We start from the raw sequence: 24,085 nt of genomic DNA on the forward strand, positions 1-24,085 counted from the left end.
GGTTGGTGGACATCAGCAGCGGTCTGTATCTTTGCCAGGTCCGGAGCTGGGTCAGTGATTGACGTTACCATCTTTTAGTTTAGGGGAGCATCCAGCTTCAGCCTCTTCTGTGGTGTTATGGAGAGGGGAGGACAGCAGGTCGTGGCTGCCAGTCCCAGCACTCCTGATGGCGGGGAACAGAGTGAACATCACAGGCAAAGCATTCAGGAATGACAAGGCAAGGCAGCCCGATCTCCTCAAAGATCTTGGGGAGAAGAATGCACAAAGCCCCTTTCACACCTTCACAAAAAACCTTCACCATCACAGTGCACATCTCCATGATGGTGCTTATCTCCCCAGTATTCCAAGATCCCTGGCCTGGCATCCCCAGGCCGTGATACACCGCTGTGCATAGGTAGAACCCTGCACGGCCACACCTCCTGGTCCAGTAACATCCCGAGCCTCAGGACCCTTGGGAGTCCCAAAGAGACAAAACTCCACTGGCTCAGCGTCCCCAAGGGAGCACTGGAAATGCTGAGGGGTGGTGCAACGACAGCCTGGTTTGCACGAAAACATGAGCACCAGTATCTTGGAACTTGATGAAACCGTACCCCACCCTGACGTTGAACCAAACCTTGGTTCCCCTGATCTTCTGGGCAGCTGGAGACTGTGGTCTGCTGAAGATGCCCCCCCTCAGTGGGTCACAGGCAGTAGCCGGAGAAATTCGTCCATGTCTGCTGGCCGAACTTTCTTCTCTGCTCCGATCTCTCTCTCTGTCTCTCTCTGTCTCTGTCTGTCTGTCTGTCTCTCTCTCTCTCTCTCTCTCTCTCTCTCTCTCTCTCTCTCACCCCCAGAGGAAAGTTCCGCTTTATACACCTGCCTGCCAGTTCGGACCTTTATGGGTGAAACAACCACTAGTGAAGCAATAGCCAAATACTGGAATGTCTGGTATCACTGTGTGGCAGGGGAGAGATTAAGGAAGGAGGAAGGCTGGGGGAACTGATATTTCCTACTCCTCCCTCTTCCATCCCCATCCTTCTCATACAGGTACCTGATAGATGAACATTGACAACTGCTTCGCTGCCATTTGTCTCATTATTACTATTTCGAAGTTGTGTGCAAGTGTGTAATACAGAACTTTCCTCGGGTGTACGTATCACAGTTGTGGGAACCTTACGACGACTTCTTGGAAAGTGATCATTTAGCCGTCTCTCTTTGTCATACATGTGACATTTTTTGAACCCTCCATTTCCAAAATTTATCTTTAAGAAAGCATATAGGGGATCGTTCTCAAGGGTAACCAGTTTAGACATATCTGGAGGGACCATAGTTATAAAAGTCCAAAATTTAACAAATTCCACATCCCAAGACTTCTCCAGTTCATCCGAATCACGGACCTCATTGGTGGCTGCTGGACTGCCAATAAGCATTAACCCACGGCGTCCCGTCGACGTACTTTAACGTCCACACGTTTTGTCACTGCCAATCCAGTCGACGTATATAAACGCGAAAAAATTGCAAGGTCCCTAATTTGCACAATTTTCAATTTTCGCGAGTCATTTTTGGTACGTATACACATGACACCTTCCTCAACAAGATGCCAGGCAGGGACAATGCCTTACCCAGCATGACCTCCTCCCCCCCCCCGTATGCCATTGTCTCAGCAATTCACCTGTTATCAGTGACCTGGCCAGTATAGCCATGTCATGCCACGGTACGAAATTCAGGGCCAGAGTGATTCCCCAATCAATGACAATGTGGAGGACAAACTTTACATAGCATTAGAGGAAGAAACAGTTAGAAATGATGATCAGGTAATGTGGCAAAAAAAGGTCAGGTATTAGTGAGTGAAACAATGCTTATAATGCCTATATTACTGCTTGAAAACCAATATACTCTTGTACTACATATAAATTCGTACCAAGTAAATAAATAAATACCGTTTATGAGTGGTGTGAAATAGTTATCCTCCCATAGAACTCGTTTTCTTTGGTGCAAGCCTGAAAGAAAACCCAGTAAGGTAAAGAGGTACTCCTACCTGTAATGAGTAGTTTAAACCTCAGGTGAGTGATTTCTCTATGAATTTTCGATGTTTCTCACCAAAAGCGAAGGTTTGAGCCAAAAAAAAAAAAAAATCCTAAAATGGTCGGGATTGGGGGGAGTCAGTGGTGGAAAAGTGGTCGGGATGGGGCGGGTTAAGGACAAGCAACAGATGATATAGGATTTTTGATAGTTAGCCAGCCAACTGAGGAAAACTTTACTGCATACAAACAGGCAAGGGCTGAGGCAAGGAATATAATGAAAATGGTTAATCGTGGCTCCGGGCATTCTTTTGTGTCCACGGTGAATTGTTTTGCCTCATGCAGGAAAATCTGGCCCACCATTAAAATAATAAACACCCCAACATCCCTTTGACACTCTGCAGGTGGATAACAGCATTTATGACCATCCCGTGGGGGACATCAGCATCCTCGCAGGGTGCGCTTCTCATGTAAGTAGCTTAGTCAAGCACGGCCGGCATTTCCAAGATTACAAATGCACGGCTGAGCCACTAATATTAGACTCAGCCACTGAAGATGCTGGCTTCCCTCACAACCAAGCGTTTATGTTAGATGAATTTCTCCTTGCCCTCAAATCAAATAATGACACCACTCCTGGTCCGGATATCATCACAAATGGTATGATCCAGCATCTTGATAAGGACAACCTGATTAACCTTTGAGCAGTGTACAGAGTGCTTTGGGCACTTTGCACACGTCATACTGACTCTCAGACAGACTGGTCGTCTTATGAATCCCATTCCATTTCCTCTTGCCGTGTTGACTTCTTGTCTATGTAAGGTCATGAAAGGAATGGTTAATAATAGGCTTCTTTTTGCTGTAGATTCGAAGAATTTGTCAAATGACCAACAGTGTGGTTTCCGTAAATACATAATTTCACTAGATAACAATGAATTTGAAGCATTACACCTCAGATGCATTTGCCAATAAAGATTTCATTATAGCAGTGTTTTTGGACGTATGACATGACGTGACGACACTATATACTAATGAAGCTCCATGCTTATGGTTTAAGAAGTAATTTGCCTACTTTTACTTCCCTTTTTTTTTAAGGGAAATAAACTTTATCACATCACCCATATAACACAATCTCGGATATAATAATACATTAAAGAGGGTGCCTCTGATAAGACTGCCTTGTCCCAGTTTGTTTAGTAATATCGACAGTGATATTCTTTCATCAGCACCCGGACCAAGAAATCGTAAATGTGCACTCTGATCTGCAGATTGTGCAATATGGCACTTCTCATAATGCTCAATTTCAGATGGGCAGATTCAAATAAGGGGATTCCGCACACACGTAGGCCTTGCAATGAGACTCTTTTATTTTTCGTCCCTGCAGTGGATGTCACTGATTGCACTGTGCAGTTGACCCTCATGCGGTGTGATGCAGTGAGAGAGAGAGAGAGAGAGAGAGAGAGAGAGAGAGAGAGAGGGGGGGGAAGGTAAGTTTGCTTGAATTATGCTACTTCGCTTTATCACATCATGAGTTATAGCCAGAACAATTTGTACTTCTGAGGAGCAGTAACTCGAGATAATACTGAGTACCTTACGACATAAGTAAAGGATGAAGAAATAATTACCTCCGCCAAGGAGGTTACGTTTTCACCCAGGTCTGTTTGTTTGTTGGTTGGTTGGTTGGTTTGTGAGCAAGATTTCACAAAAATTTCACGACGGATTTCCACGAAACTTGGTAGAAGAATGGCCCTTGGCCCAGAATAGATTCCAATAAATTTTGGTGGGGTTCCGGATAAAGGTGCGGATCCAGGATATTTTTTTTTTTTCACTTTCTTTAACATTGCGAGATAGGGCGTTTTTCGACATTTTCGTAAATTTCTCAGTGAATATTGCATGGATCTTGATGAAAAAAAAATCAGGTATATTTAGGATGTTGGTATCTACTAATGTGTGCAGTTTGGCGCAGATCCATATATAATTCCTGATCAAGCGGATTTAAATATGCTTATATTGGGGGTCAGTCTTTCCCAGCTGTAGTAGAGTAACAAATAGGGCTACAAACTTGTAGAGTTGTACCTAGTAACAAAGGTGAGGATTTCGTCATAGCTGTATTGTGTAATAGCTGCATTTCGCAGTAGCTGTCATACACATTTTACAATAGCTGTATTTCACAATAGCTGTATTTCACAAGAGTGACAATGGAAAAAATGCTGATGTGGGTGCTGACATCAGCATTTTTATCTGTTATATAAGCAAAGCTGAAAGCAAATCAGATTCATTTGCAGTTGATGATTCACAGAGTTATGGGTAGTTCAAAATTTTGGTGTTACAACTTACAGGGTTATGAGTTTGATACTGGATTAGACTTGACTGAATTAAAAGGAACTTCATGTTAAGCTTTACTGAGTGCCATTCTAGTTTTTTTTTACTGTTATTACATTGTTTTCTGTGTGTGTGTGTGTGTGTGTGTGTGTGTGTGTGTGTGTGTGTGTGTGTGTGTGTGTGTGTGTGTGCGTGCGTGTGCTTGTGTGTGTGCGTGTGTGTGTGTGTGTGTGTGAGACAGACAGAGAGGGACTCCGTCTGGAAATTAGTCTTTATGTACTAAGGAGGTGACAGTCACTCATCTATATACAAAGAAAATTGACCATTTGTAGAAACAGTTTATAATGGGTACGTGTATTATACACAGTGAGCCACATAATCTATCCTCCTCAGGTAGGTAATTCTTGTGTGTAGCGGGGACGATTCAGATAGCCTTACAAATTACTGTATACCTTCCATCATTTCCTACTTATTATTCTACCCAATGGAAATATGAAGAGGTGACGGGAAAGCAGAATTATTCTGGGATGGAACTGGTAATGCTGGAGGAGCCGTCCCACAGCACACAAACATTTCCAACCAATTGGCAAATGGGAAGCAATATATGGACCACCCTGCAAAACACCAGCTATTTATTTGTGCTATATTGGTGATGATCAACCAGATCTACTTTGAAATAAGAATGCAGATATCACTGTCTCCCCTATAATAACCTTTCATTATTATCTCCTTCTTGTCCCCTTCCCACAAAGACCTAGTATGCTTGACTATGGAAGTTTTGTGCCTGAAGCCCTGAAGTCCTCCAACAACCCCATCCTGTCAACCCTCGGCAAAAATATGTTTCTAGACCTTCACATGGATGTTACGGACCCTTACCGGCTCTTGTTAAAAAAGGTTCATGGTGGTACACATGCCCTTATCGTCTCCTATGATTACCTCATCTTCACCCAGCATCAAAAAAAGATCACTCGTTCTACCTACATAATGGATGACCAGGTTAATATCATGCCTTTTTCATTGTCTCTGCTATCCTGTCTTTCTCATAAAATATCTTGATACCACATAGTTCACCTAATTTTGCTGATAGATAATTGTTTTCATTAATTTTGCTTCCTACTGAATAAGTATATAGTATTACTGCACTGCTTAAAATAAATAAGCGTTACTCAGCACATGTGATAAATAAATTTGGTGTTGGTGTCTACGTTGCACAGATTCTTTATTTTAAAAAAATGATGGTCAATTTACTGTGTATCTTCACAGCTCTATAAAGGCTACTTGTCGTGGTTCATACGACGCAACACTCCTTACACCACCATCCTGTCTGACCACCTCACCCGTCTAGTGGAGACTGGAATAATGGCCAAGATATTTGACACTCATAAAGGAAGCCTCATCGGACAAGAAAGTCAAGTAAGTCAGTTATCAGGATTAGTTTTAGGTAGCCATGCTTTTCATCATTCACAACACAGAAGAAGGAAATGGAAATCTAAAGTTATACAGTCGTTGACACATTACAGAGTCCAGTATTAATTTTACGCTTGACATGCGATAACTGATATTCCGTGGCTTCCCCTAAAACTTTTCCTTCTTCACCAAAGAACTACCAAATCAGTGTACATGAACGCTTGCTTACCAGTTAACATGTTCACATGGTATGGGGAGACTTAAAACAAGTCATCTGGGGTCAGAGTGCTCTGAGAAGTTCTGTACATATATTTCACCATCATATGTAAAAACGCTTTGGTCACAAGGCTGTTTGCAGCACAATTATACGTTGGCAGTCGGGCCAATACGCCCAGCAACACCGTTAAGAAGGGAAAGGGGTGTCCAGCCCATATTCCCATCCTATATTACTGTCCGACATTGAAAATAAAATCATATTTGAAGGCGTAGTTCTGGAAAAGATTTGTTACATTTTTTGTCATCGATTTAGTGTACAAAAATCTGCTAGTAGGGTGAAATACAGTGCAAATTCAGAAACCACTAAAATTGTTATATTTCATAATTATGGGAAATCTCTCAAGAACTAAATGAAACACCTACCTTATATGCTTAAAATCACTGGTTAGCACCAAGCAGTACGTATTGTGTGTGTGTGTGTGTGTGTGTGTGTGTGTGTGTGTGTGTGTGTGTGTGTGTGTGTGCATCTTATCATGCAACCGTTGCAATCTTCTTTGGCAACTTTGACTTCCTTTCCTCAGGGATCGATCTCTCAATGTGTGGCCAAAGACAGGGTGAACAGGATATGTTCACTCCCGCTTATCTTTCCCCACACAGTCCACTGCGAATTTCTGTTGTAAGCCACTCGTATTTTTACTCAGAAGTGATTACGTAAAGGAAATATTAGTTTGATATATAAACAGTATTGTGCCTGACAGGGATGGCACTGCCTTGGGATAAGTTATGACAGTGATGATGCTGAACATGATTTTTCATGTTATCATAGGTTAGAAGGTCGGAAGAAAAACTTCTATTTATACTACACCAATTTTATGTGGTAAAAGGATAAATTCATAAAAACATAAGGGATCATCAGGATGACTATGGCTAGTAGTAGCAGTAATTCCAACACCAGGTTCAACTGAATGTGAGCACAGAGGATCATAGGTAACCGGACACTTCAACCAGGCATTCTGTTGAGGTCATGTTGCAGGAGTGTACGTAATGTGATAGGTACATCATTCATCATTCATTCATCATCCAATTCTATGTCGCCCCATAAGGACCGTAGGAGCCTGGGGCTAGGCAAGTTGTTCCAGACATTTAAGATGAGTGATCAGCCTCACTCATCCCTAAGTGGCATTACGTGAGCAATAAACCCCAACCACCCCTTGGATATAAACCTTCACCAGCTCAAAAGACTGGAGCGTCGTAATTACCCACTATACCACCAGGCCCCAAAATTTGGTTATATGCTTATCACTCAGCGTAGTAAATGGTTTCCTGGTGTACAGGAAATCCTTTGGCTTGTCACTCAGTGTAGAGTCACCCACAGGGAGAAGGAAGAGGAAAGAATGAAGGAAAGAAAAAAGAGGATGGAATGAATGAAGGATGGAGGAGAGGAAAGCGCAGACACCCGAGAGCAGCACTACATCGAGTGAGTGGATGATCAGCGATATGAAGTGATTAATTGTAATATAAATAGGGTGCTGAACTGTGCTGTGAGCAGAGTTGATTTTCTTTTCAGTTGCATTTTGTGCTGTCACCGAAGTAGTGCTAAGTGATAGCCACATCAAAATCTGGTTTGGTATATCCATGTTTTTGGGGGGTATGGAAGTTTCTGAGGGGTGGATGTCTGGTGGGGGTATGTGAAAAATATTGTTTGTTGTAATGCTTTGGATGACAGATATGGTTTTATGTATGTGCTTGTGACGTGGAAGGTGTGTGCAAGATATTCACAGAAATCTGTGCAGCATGTGAGGTAGTGTTTGGGGTGAAAAGAAGACGAAAGGGGACGCAGGGAACAGCATGGTGGAATGAAGAGGTGAAAGAGGCTGTGGCACAAGAGAAGAAAGCATACTGTATAGTGAGTGGATGAGAAACAGGGGCGTGGAAGAAGTTGAGAGACGGAAGAGAGAGTTACATGTCGAGAAGAAGAGAGAAGTGAAAAGTTTAGTAAGAGAAAGAAGAGTGTGGATGAGGAATTTGGAAGGAACTTGAGTGTAAAGTGGACGGAATGTAAGAAAAAATTCTGGAAAGAGGTAAAGAGAGTTAGGCAGGGAATGTAAGAAAATGTTCTGGAAAGAGGTAGTGTTAGACAGGTGCCAAAGAAGTTATCTGGGGAGTGAAAGATAAAAATGGTAGATTACAAGTGGAGAAGGGAGAAAAAGTGAGCAAATGGAGAGAACACTTTGAGGAATTGCTGAACTTAGAGAATAAAAGTAATGCGGGTATAAGTGGCTGGGGAATGTCGAGGAGAAGGAGGGAAGTGAGAAGAGAGGAAGAAATCAGTAGGATGGAAGTTGTGGAAGCAGTGAAGAAAGTTAAAATGAGGAAAGCCCCAGCAATTGATGGAATGTGTATGAAATGCTGAAGTATGGGGGATAGTAGTAGAATGAATGTGGAAGATGTGCAGATTGGCCTGGGAGGAAGGTAGAGTCCAGGAAGACTGGAAGTCAGGTATAATTATTCCCCTGTACAAAGGGAAAGGGGAAAAAGAAGTGTGTGGTAATCATAGGGGCATTTGTCTTCTTAGTGTAACAGGAAAAGTAAGATACTTATTAACAGAGTTAAGGAAATAACAGAGGAATAGGTTGGAGAAGAACAGGGAGGTTTTAGGAAGAGAAGAGGTTGTGGAGATCAGATATACATTCTTAGATCTTTAGTAGAAAATTTTCTAGAGAAGGGAATGAAGTTGTATGCAGCCCTCATGGATTCGGAAAGCATATGACAGGGTGGATAGACAAGGATTGTGGAAAGTGTTAAGAATATATGGAGTAGATGGGAAGTTGGCACAGGCCGTGAAAAGTATATATGACGGTGCTAAGCCTTTAGTGCGTGTGGATAGTGAACTGAGTGAATTTTTCTGTTTGAAGGTTGGATTGAAACAAGGATGTGTCTTGTCTCCATGGTTGTTCAATCTGTACATGGATGGGGTTATAAAAGAGATACAAGGTAGGGCAGTGGGTATTGAGCGGACCTAGTGAGAGAGGGCAGTGTTTGGAAGCTACCTGTACACTTGTTTGCGGATGATACTTATTGTTAAGTGAAGACGAAGGGGAACTGCAAGACTTGGTGGATGAGTTTGGGAGGGTGTAAGAAAAGGAATCTGAAGGTGAATATAGGGAACAGAGAAGTGAAGTCAGTGAACGTACATTGAGGTTGGATGAGGAAGAAATGGATAATATGAGTGCGTTTAAGTACGAAACGGAATCTAAAGGTGAATTTAGGGAAGAGTAAAGCCATGGTCTTCGAGAGTAGTGAAGTCAGTGAATGTACAGTGAGGTTGGATGAGGAAAAAATGGAAAATATGATTGCGTTTAAGTACTTGTGTAGCGTGATGGATGAGATGGAGGGATGGAGTGGAGAAGTCTATGAGAGAGGGGAGTGTGAGCTGGGAGCAGGGCAATGAAATGGCTAGGGACAGGGCGACATGAAGGCTATTCGTTTGTGGCCACTTCTTACGGGATTAAGGCATCTGGCAATAGATAGTTTGTGAAGTGCGGTGTTGGGTGGAAGATAAGGAATGTTACTAAAGCATTCTGCGTTTTGTTTGTGGTGCTTTAGATGAGATCAGCTTGGTCTAACATAATTCAGTGTCGTCCTTATGTTCTGTTTGTTGACTGTCTTCACATATTCTTTCTGGAGTTCATTGATAATGCCTGATGGTGTTATCGAGTTTAAGAATGCCTTTGGATTTATGTTGTCTGTATGTTAAGAAAAGGTCATGTGTGCATCCAGATTACCTCAGTAGTTCAGATGTGTCTTCTGTGATCCTGATGGGTTAATGAAGGAAAGATGAAGGTGCGTTTGAAATTCTTGTTTGTCCGGAGCAGTAGCATTGCTACCGGGATGAACGCTGGGCGAGGGATGCCCCCCACTCCACACACGCACAAAATTGCTGACGCCACCCTAAACATCCCCACTCAGCCCACGACCGAGTGAACACAGTATAATGATGACTGAACAATCTAGGGCCAAACATATCAACTAAGATGAGTCTTTAAATAAACTATCAGTCAACCACAGTATGGGAATCAAACCATTCTCGTGCAAGTACAAGAAAAGGATGCACAAACCTAATTTTTTTGTACATTGCAGTCTGCTTAAAGCTAATTTGCATATAACTGTGAAATATTATCTGTTCAGTGAAGGCATTGTTCAGTTTGTGAAATTAATAGTCCGTGGTATTAAGGAAATTAGGTCATTTAACAAGTGTTACAAAATCATAATTTAGAGTAAGCAGCATGCACAGTACGTGATATTTTCTTTACACTGATAAAATAAACCTTGCAATATATCTCTACGTAATCTTTCATCACGGTATTTGTATATTTTTGAATTTCAATTATGATTACAATCGGCTTTACGGCAATTGTAATCATAATATCATTTATTATCAAGTGTTGTAATGACTGTGAAAAATATTATATGATATTCTGGTAAGTACTAGTGTGTGTGTGTGTGTGTATATATATATATATATATATATATATATATATATATATATATATATATATATATATATATATACGGTATTTGTACATGTATGAATGTATATACAGTAATCATCCCAATATCCGATGTAATACAGCCAAAGGCATGTCCGAAAAGTGGATTTGTCTGGATACCGGGACCCTGCCTCCTGGACTGGTACTTAAATGGACCCTAACCCATCCTAACTTTGAAAGCCACCTAACTAACTCCCTACTGGACACGCATAACACCTATTTAAGACCTTTTTCACACAAATAAGGGACAGAAAACATGAAATAAATGAAAAAGTATCAGAGAATGAGGAATTAGAAGTCAGTATGGAAAATATTTAGTATTGTACAGGGTACTTACAGCACGTCCGTGGCCGTTACGCAGATTAGCCCGCCTCCTCTAAGGCTCTGGCAGTGTTGAAAATGCTGTTGAAGCACGTACAGTAATCCAGTGCTCTGCTGCACTTAATTCTTTGCATTGTGAGTTATAATTGTTAGACACTGCACATTCTGTTCTTAATTATGCCACACCAATTTCAACCACCAGTTTGCACTCCACACTTAATCCTTTGCACTCTAAATTCTAATTTCTTAACACTGCACAACACTGTAAATTCCCATGTGGTCTAGTGGCGAGGTATTGCAAGTTTATTCACACAACGAGCATGTGCCGTATCCATTGTGATGAGTGTCTACTCAGAATGGTATTTAGGCAGTAACTGGGGAGGAGAATAGGAAGGAAGAGGCTCCAGGTAAACAAAGCTGTTTGGCACCATACGCCAAGTTCAAATTATAGGTGAAAAAAAAAAAAGGGATTTTTTTTTTTTTTATACATTTTTTGGGTATTTGGGGGTTCCGAAGGCCCAGGCTCAAAATGTCTGGGTAATGGAGTGTCCGGTTTTGGGGCGTTTGGATACTGGGCAGATTACTATCTATCTATCCATTCTATCTATTGCCAGACGCCTCAATCCCGTTTGGGGTGGCCACAAACAAATCACCTCCATGTCGCCCTGCCCCCCCGCCATTTCACTGCCCTGCTTCCTACTCAACCTCCCTCTCTCATATACCTCTCCACCCCATCCCTCCATCTCATCCTCGGCCTACCCCTCCCTCTTCCCCCCTCCACCTCACTCACATACACTCTCTTCATCAGTCTTTCACCCTCCATCCTCTCCACATGGCTAAACCACCTCAGTGTATTCCTCCTAACGCTTCCTATCACATCCACATCCACACCACAATGCTCCTTTATATCCTCATTTGTCAGCCTGTCTCTCCATGCGACTCCACAGGCTCCTCTTAAATAGCTTATTTTCACTGCTCTCACACTTGCCTTGTGTCCTTCCAACAACGTCCAAGCTTCACTTCCATACGTTAGAGTTGATCACAATACTGTCATGTAGTGACTTTTTCACTTCCATGCTCACTTCCCTGTTTCTTATCACTGCTTTCAAGGAACCAGCAACCTTTCTTCCCTGCTGTACCCTTTCAGGCACTTCACCCCCCAAGCCTCCATCCTTACTCATCACACTACCCAAGTACTTAAACGTACTCACATTTTCCAATTCCTCACCATCCAACCTCACTGTACATTCACTGACTTCACCTCTCTCAAAGACCATCACTTTACTCTTCTCTACATTCACCTTTAGATTCCGTTTCTTACACACTCTCCCAAACACATCCACCAAACCTTGCAGCTCTCCTTCGTCTTCACCCAACAACGCAGTATCACCTGCAAACAACAGTACAAGGAGTTTCCAAACACTACCCTCTCTCACCAGGGCCACTCCAACATCCACTGACCTACCTTGTACCTCTTTTATTACCCCATCTATGTACAGATTGAACAACCATGGAGACATGACACATCCCTGTTTCAACCCAATCTTCAAAGAGAAAAATTCACTCAGTTCACCATCCACAGGCACTGCAGCCTTAGCACCATCATACATGCTCTTCACAGCATTCAACAACTTCCCATCTGCTCCATATATTCTTAACACTTTCCACAATCCTTGTCTATCGACCCAGTCATCTTGCTTTCTCCAAATCCATGAAAGCCGCATACAACTTCTTTCCCTTCTCTAGAAACTTTTCCATTAAAGATCTAAGAATGAATATCTGATCTACACAACCCTATCCCTTCTTAAAGCCTCCCTGTTCTTCTCCAACTAATTCCTCTGTTCTTTCTCTAACTCTGTCAATGAGTATCCGACCATACACTCTCCCTATTATACTAAGAAGACAAATGCCCTTATGATCACCACACACTTCTTTTTCCCCTTTTCCTTTGGACAAGGGAATAATTATATCTGACTTCCAATCCTCCGGGACTCTACCTTCCTCCCAGGCCAATCTGCACATTTTCCACATCCATTCTACTACTATCTCTCCCCCATGCTTAAGCATTTCACCACACACTCCATCAATTCCTGGGGCTTTCCCCAATTTATATATCTATACCTATCTATCTATCTATCTATCTACCAATAGCTGACTTTTCAGCTGACACAAATGAAATACGAGAGATATCACCAGACGAAGTATACATTTTTCTTACAAATATTTAAAGAGGGAAGGTTCCGGGAGAAGATGGAACAGTAGCAGATTTACTGTTGGATGCAGGAATAGAAGTACAAAAGAGGCTCGCCCACTTACTTAATCAATGTATAAAATAGATGAAAATTCCCAGAAAATGGTGTACTGCAATAGTTATTTTACTTTACAAAAAAGACGACTCAAAAGATCTTAGCAACTATCGGCCGATTAGCTTATTACCACTCATTTACAAATTCTTCACTAAAGTCCTTACGAACAGAATAACAACAAATCAGGAGGGAAACCAATCTCGTGAACAGGCAGGATTCTGAGGCAGGTATTCGACTACTGATCATCTACAGACAGTGAACTAGCTAACTGAGAAAACTGCAGAATATAATAAACTACCGGGCTTAGGTTTTGTTGATTACAAAATGGCTTTTGACTCAGTGGTCCATATGGCAATTATAAATTCTTTGCGAGAACAAGAAGTAAATGAGAACATTGTAAAACTGCTCGGAAAAAATACATAGAGAGGGAACTGCTACAGTTAAATTACATAAAGACTCGGAAAAAAATTAAGATTGAGAAGGGCGTGTGTTAGGAAGAAGAAATTTCACCAAAATTTTTTACAAAATGCCTAGAAAGTATGTTCAGGAAGCTAGACTGGAAAAACAAAGGAGTAAGCATAGATGGAGAAAAGCTAAATCATTTAAGATTTACAAATGACATTGTCCTAATCTCTGAAACAGCAGAGACACTGCAAAAAATGTTAAATGGCCTGAACAGAGAAAGTCTCAAAGTATGGTTATAGATGAACTGGAGTAAAACTAATGTTTAATCCACATATACCATGGAACATCATTAGAATATGCGAAGAAATTCTTGAAGAAGTCGAGGATTACAATTACTTAAGGCAAATACTATAATCAGGGAAAGTCCGTGATAACGAAATAAAAGACACATTACAATTGGATTGAAATCTTTCGGTAAACATAGATATTCTGAAAGGTAGCTTGCCAGTTTGTATGAAACGAAAACTATATAACGAATGTATAATTCTAGCTATGACGTACGGTTGTGAGACCTGGAAACTAACAAAATCGATGGAAAACAAACTAGCCCGCTCCCAGAGAGCAATGGAAAGGTAAATGTTGGGAATATCTTCAAGGGACAGAAAAAGATCAACATGGGTGAGAGAGCAGACTAAAGTCAGACATTACAGAAGTTATAAAAGTTATAAAAGAACAGAAATGGAAGTGGTCAGGCCAAGTAGCAAGAATAAGGGATAACCGATGAACCAAGAGACTGACTGACTGGACACAAGAGATTGTTGGCCTTGCAGAAAAAGGCCAGACAGGAGATGGAGAGATCAGATGCACAAATTTGAAGGGAAAAAGTGGCAGAGATTGGCTCAGTCAAGGAATTCATGAAGGTTAGGGGAGGCCTTTGTTCAACAGGTTGATGGTGATGATGACGATCTATGCATATGTGCAGAGATATGGCCAGATTAGCATATGATTTAGGACTGACACGTCCCTTCACCCATGGATATGTGGTAGAGATGTGTCCAGGCTAGCTGTTGCTCTGGCTGTGAGACATCCCCTCAACTCACGCATATCTAGTGGAGATGTGGCCAGGCTAGCGTTCACTTTGACACAGACATTTCAACTTACGCATATATGGCAGAGACGTGGCCAGGCTAGCGTTCGCCCTGAGAGTGACACATCCCCTTCACTCACGCATATGTTGTAGGGATGTGGACAAGCTGGCATTTACTCTGGTACTGACACATCCCCTCACTCGCAGATATGTGGTAGGCTACAGGAGAGAAATTATTGACATTGATACTAATCTGGGCAGACAAACTCGGCTCTTGAACTTCAAGCTGTGGGATCACAGTCCACAACGGAGACTGCAGCTTCTGAATTAAATGATACAGTAGTATCTCCACAGTTACTGGACATTAAAATTACAGTACCTTTATATCTTTAAGGACAAGCATAATCTATGAAATTCGGGGATTGAGAGGATAAAGGTAATATTTGCATTAAATGCAACTCGAACAGTGATACGTAACCTAGCCACTGAAAAAATTCTTCTTCTACTGCATGATCATTATGGCGCCAGCGGTGAAATGCTAAAATTTTGTGTAAGATATTTAGAGGACGTATTATCTAAGACATATTGCACAAAAACGTAACACTGATGAAGTTACACATTTCAGTGTTATATTTGTGGAGAAACATGAAATACCTAACCATAAACGTGGAGAAAAAAAAATCAGTAAACGAACGATAATGCAGAAATTCATATTCTGTTTAATTTGCCACCAGGCACATAATGCAGTAATTCTACAGAAGTGATGTAGAACTCTTAACCGAATAGACGTATAACTTTCATCTTTATTTATGCAGTAAAATTGATGTTTTAGTTATAGCAGTATCATTCCCACGGTAATGTTTTATCCAGTAATACGTCATAAAATCGGATGTACAGTAGAATATGCATCAAAGAATTTCTTTTCTTCTGACGAGGTCATCGAGATCACAGATATTTTACAAATCTCGTGAAAGCAATGAAACCATTATAATGTCAGAGAGGTGTCCCTATTTCTCCATGGTGCTGTAGCCTACCTCAAAATTACCGTACATCATGAAGACATGCCACCTTTAAAATTAAGCAGCCTAATGTGAATGAAACTTTTTTATGTTTTTTTAAGCCCCAAAATGTTTATAAATAACGTGCGGGCCAGAAAAAGATTAATTATTGGTCTATCCGGGACATATACCGACATAGCAACTCCCAGTCAGTAATGTGACATTAAATTTTCTTACGTAACATCACAGGGTAGGGTACGGTGTGAAAGTTATAACAATCACTTCAACGGAATGCATTGAACTGTGTGGGGAATAGTTGGAAATCATTGGCAGATACGACATCGAACTGTTTTTGTGCATCCACTCATCACGTTTTAATGTGGCTGATAGATGCTACATTATGAAAGTGTTAAACATCAGATTATCTACTGAGGTCAAAGGATTTGCTGCTTGCACTTTGATGCGATTATTAAATATACAAATCAGTAATATTATTATGAACAGCATTTTCGCACACGGCATAGCTACATTAGTTCATCAGGAAGTGAAACTGAATTCGAATCGGGGTTCACTCAGGCATGGTATCTCGAAGCCCGGGTCGAATCACATGATGTTGTACAGTATAAGTTATACTGTCATTACACGAAACTCGGAGAGGTTGGCTAGCGGGGTACCACTTCTTTTATGGGTGACTGTACAGCCGGAGGCATAAAATTCGTGTTAGACCAGCAGGTATGACATGGGCCAGAACGTCTGCTAAAACCGTATGGTGAAGAGTTGACAGATATGCATAGTAATGCCCTAACTTTATGTTTAACATTCGGAGGCATACTCGGAACACAGTATTCCCTATGTAAGGTAGGTAATAATTAAATGAAATGCAGAATGCAATACTCTGAAGGTATGAAATTATGTATAAAAATATACAATAATCTTGGTGCCAATTTCCTTCTGGTCTTTCCACGACCCCTCCCTCTGTTCCTATCCTCCACGGCAAGGTCAGTGGACCAGACTAAATATTCCAACCTGTAAGCCGTACCTGGGCGACTGGGACACCGCCAAGCGCTCCAGTCGCCTGGAAGAAAAAGTGTTGGCACGATTACGGCTTAATGCCACCGTTTTAACACATATGAAACCTTATATGGAAAAACGCTTCCCACCGCACTGTGACATCTGTAATGCGGTGTTATGTATCAGTCATATCATCCTGCGTTGTCGGCGATTTGTTAGTGAACGTGCTTCACTTATAAATTACTGCGGCGCAGTAGACGTCCCCTTCACCCTTTCCGCCATCCTGGGTGATGGGGACATTGTTATGACTGATAAATTGATGGCTTTCTTGAGAGAGACCGGACTGATCAGAGTGATGTGACTTTTTTACTGTATGGTTATGGTTTTTATCAACGGTAAATATGTATATATTGTAATATTAATTAGGGTTGACAGTTGACATATTTGAAATAGTTCCTCCTCCCACTGATCTATTTCTAATACAGATGTCCCTTACATTAAACCCCGTTCCTCGACTAACAGTCACCAGCTGATGAGTGCAAGTGTGCAATATAAAAAGGTATTGGGCACTTGCAGTCGATGGTGGTCTGCTGGCCGAGGTCCTTCACTTTTTGTACAAATTATGTAAATACATTATACCATCTTGCTTAAGTTATTCTAATTAGGGCCGATAGCTGACGTATATGGAAATGTTCCTGACTCGTCTGGTTCCCTTTCATATATTGATGTCCCCTATATTAGGTTCTGCCTCGACTGAGAGTCACCAAGTGATGAGTGCAGGTATGTAATGTAGAAAGGCATTTCATATCTGCAGTCGATGGTGATCTCTTGGTCGAGGCTTTTTTACCATTAGTGTAGGTCTAGTTATTTGTCTCTTAGGATTTAGTATAGGTTAGCGATTTGTCTGTTAGGTGATTAGTTTTAGGGTCTTGACATTAGGCATTTTAGTTTATAAGTAATATAAGGTTAAAAAAAATAAAAAAAAAAAAAAAATCTATCTATCTATCTATCTATTGCCAGACGCCTCAATCCCGTTTGGGGTGGCCACAAACAAATCGCCTCCAAGTCGCCCTGTCCCCCGCCATTTCACTCCCCTGCTCCCAACTCACACACCCCTCTCTCATATACCTCTCCACCCCATCTCTCCATCTCATCCTCGGCCTCCCCCTCCCTCTTTCCCCCTCCACCTCACTCACATACACTCTCTTCGTCAGTCTTTCACCCTCCATCCTCTCCACATGGCCAAACCACCTCAGTGTGTTCCTCATAACGCTTCCTACCACATCCACATCAACACCACAACGCTCCTTTATATCCTCATTCGTCAGCCTGTCTCTCCATGTGACTCCACAGGCTCCTCTTAAATAACTCATTTCCACTGCTCTCACTCTTGACTTGTGTCCTTCCAACAACGTCCAAGCTTCACTTCCGTACGTTAGAGTTGGTATCACAATACTATCATGTAGTAACTTTTTCACTTCCATGCTCACTTCCCTGTTTCTTATCACTGCTTTCAAAGAACCAGCAACCTTTCTTCTCTGCTGTACCCTTTCAAGCACTTCACCCTCCAAACCTCCATCCTTACTCATCACACTACCCAAGTACTTAAACGTACTCACATTTTCCAATTCCTCACCATCCAACCTCGCTGTACATTCACTGACTTCACCTCTCTCAAAGACCATCACTTTACTCTTCCCTACATTCACCTTTAGATTCCGTTTCTTACACACTCTCTCAAACTCATCCACCAAGCCTTGCAGCTCCCCTTCGTCTTCACTCAACAACACAGTATCATATGCAAACAACAGTACAGGGAGTTTCCAAACACTATCCTCTCTCACCAGGGCCACTCCAACATCCACTACCCTACCTTGTACCTCTTTTATTACCCCATCCATGTACAGATTGAACAACCATGGAGACATGACACATCCCTGTTTCAACCCAACTTTCAAAGAGAAAAATTCACTTAGTTCACCATCCACACGCACTGCAGCCTTCGCACCATCGTACATACTCTTCACAGCATTCAACAACTTCCCATCTACTCCATATATTCTTAACACTTTCCACAATCCTAGTCTATCCACCCTGTCATATGCTTTCTCCAAATCCATGAAAGCCGCATACAACTTCTTTCCCTTCTCTAGAAACTTTTCCACTAAAGATCTGAGAATGAATATCTGATCTACACAACCTCTTCCCTTCCTAAAGCCTCCCTGTTCTTCTCCAACTAATTTCTCTGTTCTTTCTCTAACTCCGTCAATAAGTATCCTACCATACACTTTTCCTATTATACTAAGAAGACAAATGCCCCTATGATTACCACACACTTCTTTTTCCCCTTTTCCTTTGTACAAGGGAATAATTATACCTGACTTCCAATCCTCCGGGACTCTACCTTCCTCCCAGGCCAATCTGCACATCTTCCACATCCATTCTACTACTATCTCTCCCCCATGCTTCAGCATTTCACCACACACTCCATCAATTCCTGGGGCTTTCCCTGATTTAACTTTCTTCATTGCTTCCACAACTTCTATCCTACTGATTTCTTCCTGTCTTCTCACCTCCCTCCTTCTCCCAGCCATTCCCCAGCCACTTATACTCGCATTACTTCCATCCTCCACGTTCAACAATTCCTTAAAGTGTTCTCTCCATCTGCTCACTTTTTCTCCCTTCTCCACTAGTAATCTACCAATTTTATCTTTCACTCCCCTGCTAACTTCACTTCCACCCTGTCTTACTCTCTTCACCTCTCTCCAGAACATTTTCTTACAGTCCCTCCACTTTACACTCAAATTCCTTCCAAATTCCTCATCCACTCTCTTCTTTCTCTCTCTTACTAATCTTTTCACCTCTCTCTTTCTTTCTACATATAACTCTCTCTTCCGCCTCTCAACCTCTTCCACGCCCCTATTTCTCATCCATTCATTGTATGCTTTCTTCTTTTGTGCCACAGCCTGTTTCACCTCTTCAGTCCACCACGCTGTTCCTTGCACCCCTCTCCGTCTTCTCTTCCTTCCACACACCACATCACATGCTGCACATATTTCTTCTGTAAATATTCTACACACACCTTCCACATCCCCCATCTGCTCCAATTCATATTTGCCCAATCGTTCCTCCACTTCTCTCTTATACTCTGCCTTTTTCTCATCCTCTTGTAACCTTTCCACTCTCCTTGCAACTACTCCTTCCTCTCGTCTTTCCCTTCTTCTATTCCTCCATCTTACTTGAACTTTAATTCTGGCCACCACCAAGTAGTGGTCAGAAAGTCCACTCCCCCATCCTCTATAAACTCTTGCATCCAATATACATCTTCGCATCCTTTCATCCACACACACATAATCAATCATTGCCTTCCTTTCATTCAATTCACCACCCACCCTTCTCATCACTCGCCATGTATACCTGTGGATAATTTTATGCCTGAAGAGGGTATTGGCTATCACCAACCCCCTCCCAGCACAAATGTCCACTAACGCACTCCCATTCTCATCTATCTCAGCAGGCACACCCCACTCACCAACTATTCCATCCACCTTCACATTCCCAACTTTACCATTCATATCACCAATCAAAAACACTCTCTCATTCCTTCCAAACTTTTCCATGCACACTTCTACATTTGTCCAGAACTCTTCTCTCACTCTTCTAGCACGATCTTGCGTTGGCGCATACACACACACACAATCGCCCACATTTGTATTCCAACTTTCAACTTTACCCACACAATCCTTGATCCAACTGATCCATACTGTCTTATGCTCCTCTTCCATCTTTTACTCACAACTATACATACTCCTTCCTTTGCCCTCTCATTCAAAAAATAATAAAATAAAAATTATTATATATATATATATATATATGTACGTATGCATGAAAGTGTGTATGTTCATATGCATGGATGTGTGTATGTATGTATATATATATATATATGTTCATATATATATGTATATATGTGTAAATGTATATACATGTATATATTTTGCCTTAATGACCAGAGGGTCCGGCCTCAATGGTCGATAGGCAAAAAAAAAAAAAAAAAAAAAATATCCTCCACTCTGTCTCCTCCCTATACCTCCTTCCCTTCTCCACTTGTTATTACTCCCTCTCCCTCTCTTTCTCCCATTTTTACTTTTTTCCCATATCGTCTCTCCTGCAACCTCTGTTGCTACACATTCAATTTTTTTTAGGCGCCAGCGCATGCTTGTTGCACAGTACTCCATTATTACTCGTGACACATAATAATATTTCATATTAACATGATATTTAGTCTCAATATCAACACAACTACAACCATGGTTTATCATTATTATTCTCTCTCATCGCCAGGCTCTAGTCCCCTTTTCAAAACTTTCTCTTAGAGTCCTCCCTCAGTTATTAATGACACTTCCGAGATACAGGTAGTTTTGAGGTCTGGCATTAGGGTTGTATTTCTGTGTTACTCCCTATCTACATCCCATTCAATGTGTCCTCAAGTCTTCTTCCCATGACACCCTCATAGCTCCTCCTACCTCTCTTTGCCATGCATGTAATGTCATGGCGATATAGGTTTATATTATGTTCACCCTTTTCATATGTATCGGACCCTAGATAGATCAGTTCATTCCGAAAGGCCCAGCAATACCTGTTTTCGTTGTGCGCTAACAACTTGAGTTCCCATGCCCCACGTAATATAAACATATGCCATTAGTTGTAATTTCATTCCTTCATACCCACGAATTTCATGAAACAGTGAAACCTTATCCAGTATGGAGCATTATCAACAGCAAGGGTGTTTTTATGGCACGGCAATTACACTGGGATCCGACCCTGCATTATTAGAATTACTATTTCAGTACTATGACCAATCGGTCACACATCCCCCTGCGGCAAACAATGCAAAATTCTGTGGGTGGCATATAGTTGAATCAAGTGGGACCCAAGGATCCAGTGTTTACCCATTCCAAATATATTCCATCAGTACGATGCAATATTAGTGCTGCTTCTGTGTCTTCACTCACTGGAGTTGATAAACTTTATCGAGGTATCGATCAATGGGTGTTTCGAAAGCCAACGTCGTTTTAATAATGTTACGTCCCCTTCCCACACTGCCACAGCACAGGCTCCAACAGCAGTAGATCAGTATAGTAAGGACGTTGCCCAGTGAGTTATTCCTCCTAGAGGAAGCCTTTTGGTGTAGGCTACTAAAACACAACAGCGCAGGTGTTGTAAATAAACACTGGCTTTTGAAGTTCACTGTCTTTAATTCCCAAATAATTACACTTAATGCTTGCTAACTTCACTGTTTTCACAATTACCGAAGATGTACAAACCTCACTAACTGCACTGACATCTAATGCTTCCCGACAACACTGCACTGTTTTCACAAGTACCGAAGATATACAAACTTCACTAACTGTACGGACACTGAACAACACTCAAACTGAAGTGAAAACCGATGGAAACTGCACTAGTCTCTTCCCCATCCATACATAAGCTTCCTTTATTCTAGAGTGTTCTACTACTTCCCCACAGTTCTCATGCATTCTCGAGGGAGCAATGATTACAACCGTTACCAACATGGAGACATCCAAAAGATGCCAGAGTTTACTTACACTTAATATGGGATGGAACTGGGCGTTTTCAAACTGTAATAAAGAAGGGAACCCCCAGGTAGGGACCTATGAGCTTCGCGACTATGAGCCGACAGGCGGAGGGCGGTGCTCCTAGCAGCCTTCCAGCAAAATGCGTCGCACAGCAGACCTGGGAACTAAGGGGTTAAGCATACAAACTGAGATAAAATTACATAATTTAACAATCACATAAATAAAACATTATTGAGAAAAGGAGCATAAAAATCAATGTATAACTTACAAACCACATCCACTCACAAATAGCAACTGGCAACTCTGACGAGTAGCATAACTATGAGAAACCTCAGGAATTCTCCAGCACAATCTAGCTAGCAATCCTGCTTCTCAACTATACCCTTAACCCAGGTGTGGGTATGAAGGTATATAGGCCTACCAGTACTATGTTTTTCTTCTTGAATGGTTTGCTTCTGGAGTTTATGGTCACCCTGTAACTGATGATACAAATTGCATTTTTTTTTTTCTACATGGGTCATCATTACTGAAAGAGTATCGTGTAAACAGGGATGTTGGTGCCGTAGAATAATGCATGAAGCTAACGAAAACGATGGAGATGAACACTTGGGTAGAAGAGAGGATTAAAGAAGGGAAAGGGAGATGATAGGAACTAAGGAAGGGGGAGGGGTAAATAGTCGGAGGAAGGACAGCAGTAGAGAGAGGAGGAGAGAGTGGAGGGGGAGGACAGAGGGAGAGGTAGGAAAAAGACCAGAAGGGAATTAGCACCGATAGAATTATTTTCATACGGCATTTCATAATATCAGTTTATTGCACTCAGCATTTCAGATGATTGTTACCTACTTTACATGGAAAATATTTGTGTTCCAAGCATATATATATATATATATATATATATATATATATATATATATATATATATATATATATATATATATATATATATATATATATATATAAGTAATCCCTCCAATATCCGGACGCCCATTTTTCCGGACATCCCCAATAACCGGACATTTTCATCCCAGGATCCAATATTCCCAAAATGGGCCAAAAACTGCAAAAAATTCAATAAAAATCCGACTTTTTTCCCGCCCGTGATTTGAAGTTGGCGCGTGCGGTGCGGGCGAGCTGTGTTTTGGTGCGTTGTTCCACCGATGTCCGGTAGAGTGTCCCTGCATCCTCCCCACTTACCACCCATCTCTTGTGTGTGTACGCTCATCGTCATGGCTGCCCACAAGCTCGCTTTTGTGGTGGTGCCTTACCTGCTACAGGCTCTCCTGCTGCTCTCGTGCCTCTCCTTCGTGTGTGTGATGATGGCCCCGCCGCCTGAGAAGAGGAAGAGAGTGGTTTTGACTCTGGAGAAGAAGAGGGAGATATTGGACAAGATGGATGCGGGATGGTCTACCTCACGTATCCTCCATGAATTCAACTTGGCCCAGTCTACTTTGTTTGATATCAAGAGATCCCACGACAAACTCATGCGGTACATGGCTGACTTCTCGTCAAAAAGCTAACGCAACGTGGAGAGGAAGGTGATGTATACTCCCAAGTATGCAGAAGTCGACCACTCTACGTTGATTTGGTATTGACAGCAACGTGCTGCTAGTGTGATGGTGTGATGGTGCGTGGCACGGAGCTGAAGGCTGTTGCTGAGAAGTTCGCAAGGTTCACGACGCCCTAGACTTCAAGGCATCCGAAGGTTGGCTCTTCGTGTTCAAGTTACGACATGGCCTTACCTACCGTAAGTCTCATGGCGAAGCTTTGGATGCCAACGAGGATGGAGTTGACGAGTTTCAGCACAAGGTGAAGCGCTTGATCAACAGGGAGGGCCTAACTTTCGGTCAAGTCTACAACGCTGATGAAAC

The 24,085-nt window shown here is 41.8% G+C and overlaps 1 protein-coding gene across 1 annotated transcript in view; it reads left to right on the forward strand.

Annotated features, from left to right (window-relative positions):
* LOC145397953 (glutamate receptor ionotropic, delta-2-like) overlaps nt 1-24,085 on the forward strand; it is a 137,825-nt gene that overhangs the window by 111,186 nt on the left and 2,554 nt on the right. Inside the window, exons 4-5 of the mRNA XM_080270929.1 lie at nt 5,072-5,315; nt 5,583-5,732. Of these exons, the coding sequence (XP_080127055.1) occupies nt 5,072-5,315; nt 5,583-5,732 (394 nt within the window). The remainder of the gene's footprint in view (nt 1-5,071; nt 5,316-5,582; nt 5,733-24,085) is intronic.

Source organism: Coenobita brevimanus, chromosome 44 (assembly GCF_032717465.1).
Source record: "Coenobita brevimanus isolate Jiangsu-jjx chromosome 44, ASM3271746v2, whole genome shotgun sequence".
NCBI lineage: Eukaryota > Metazoa > Arthropoda > Malacostraca > Decapoda > Coenobitidae > Coenobita > Coenobita brevimanus.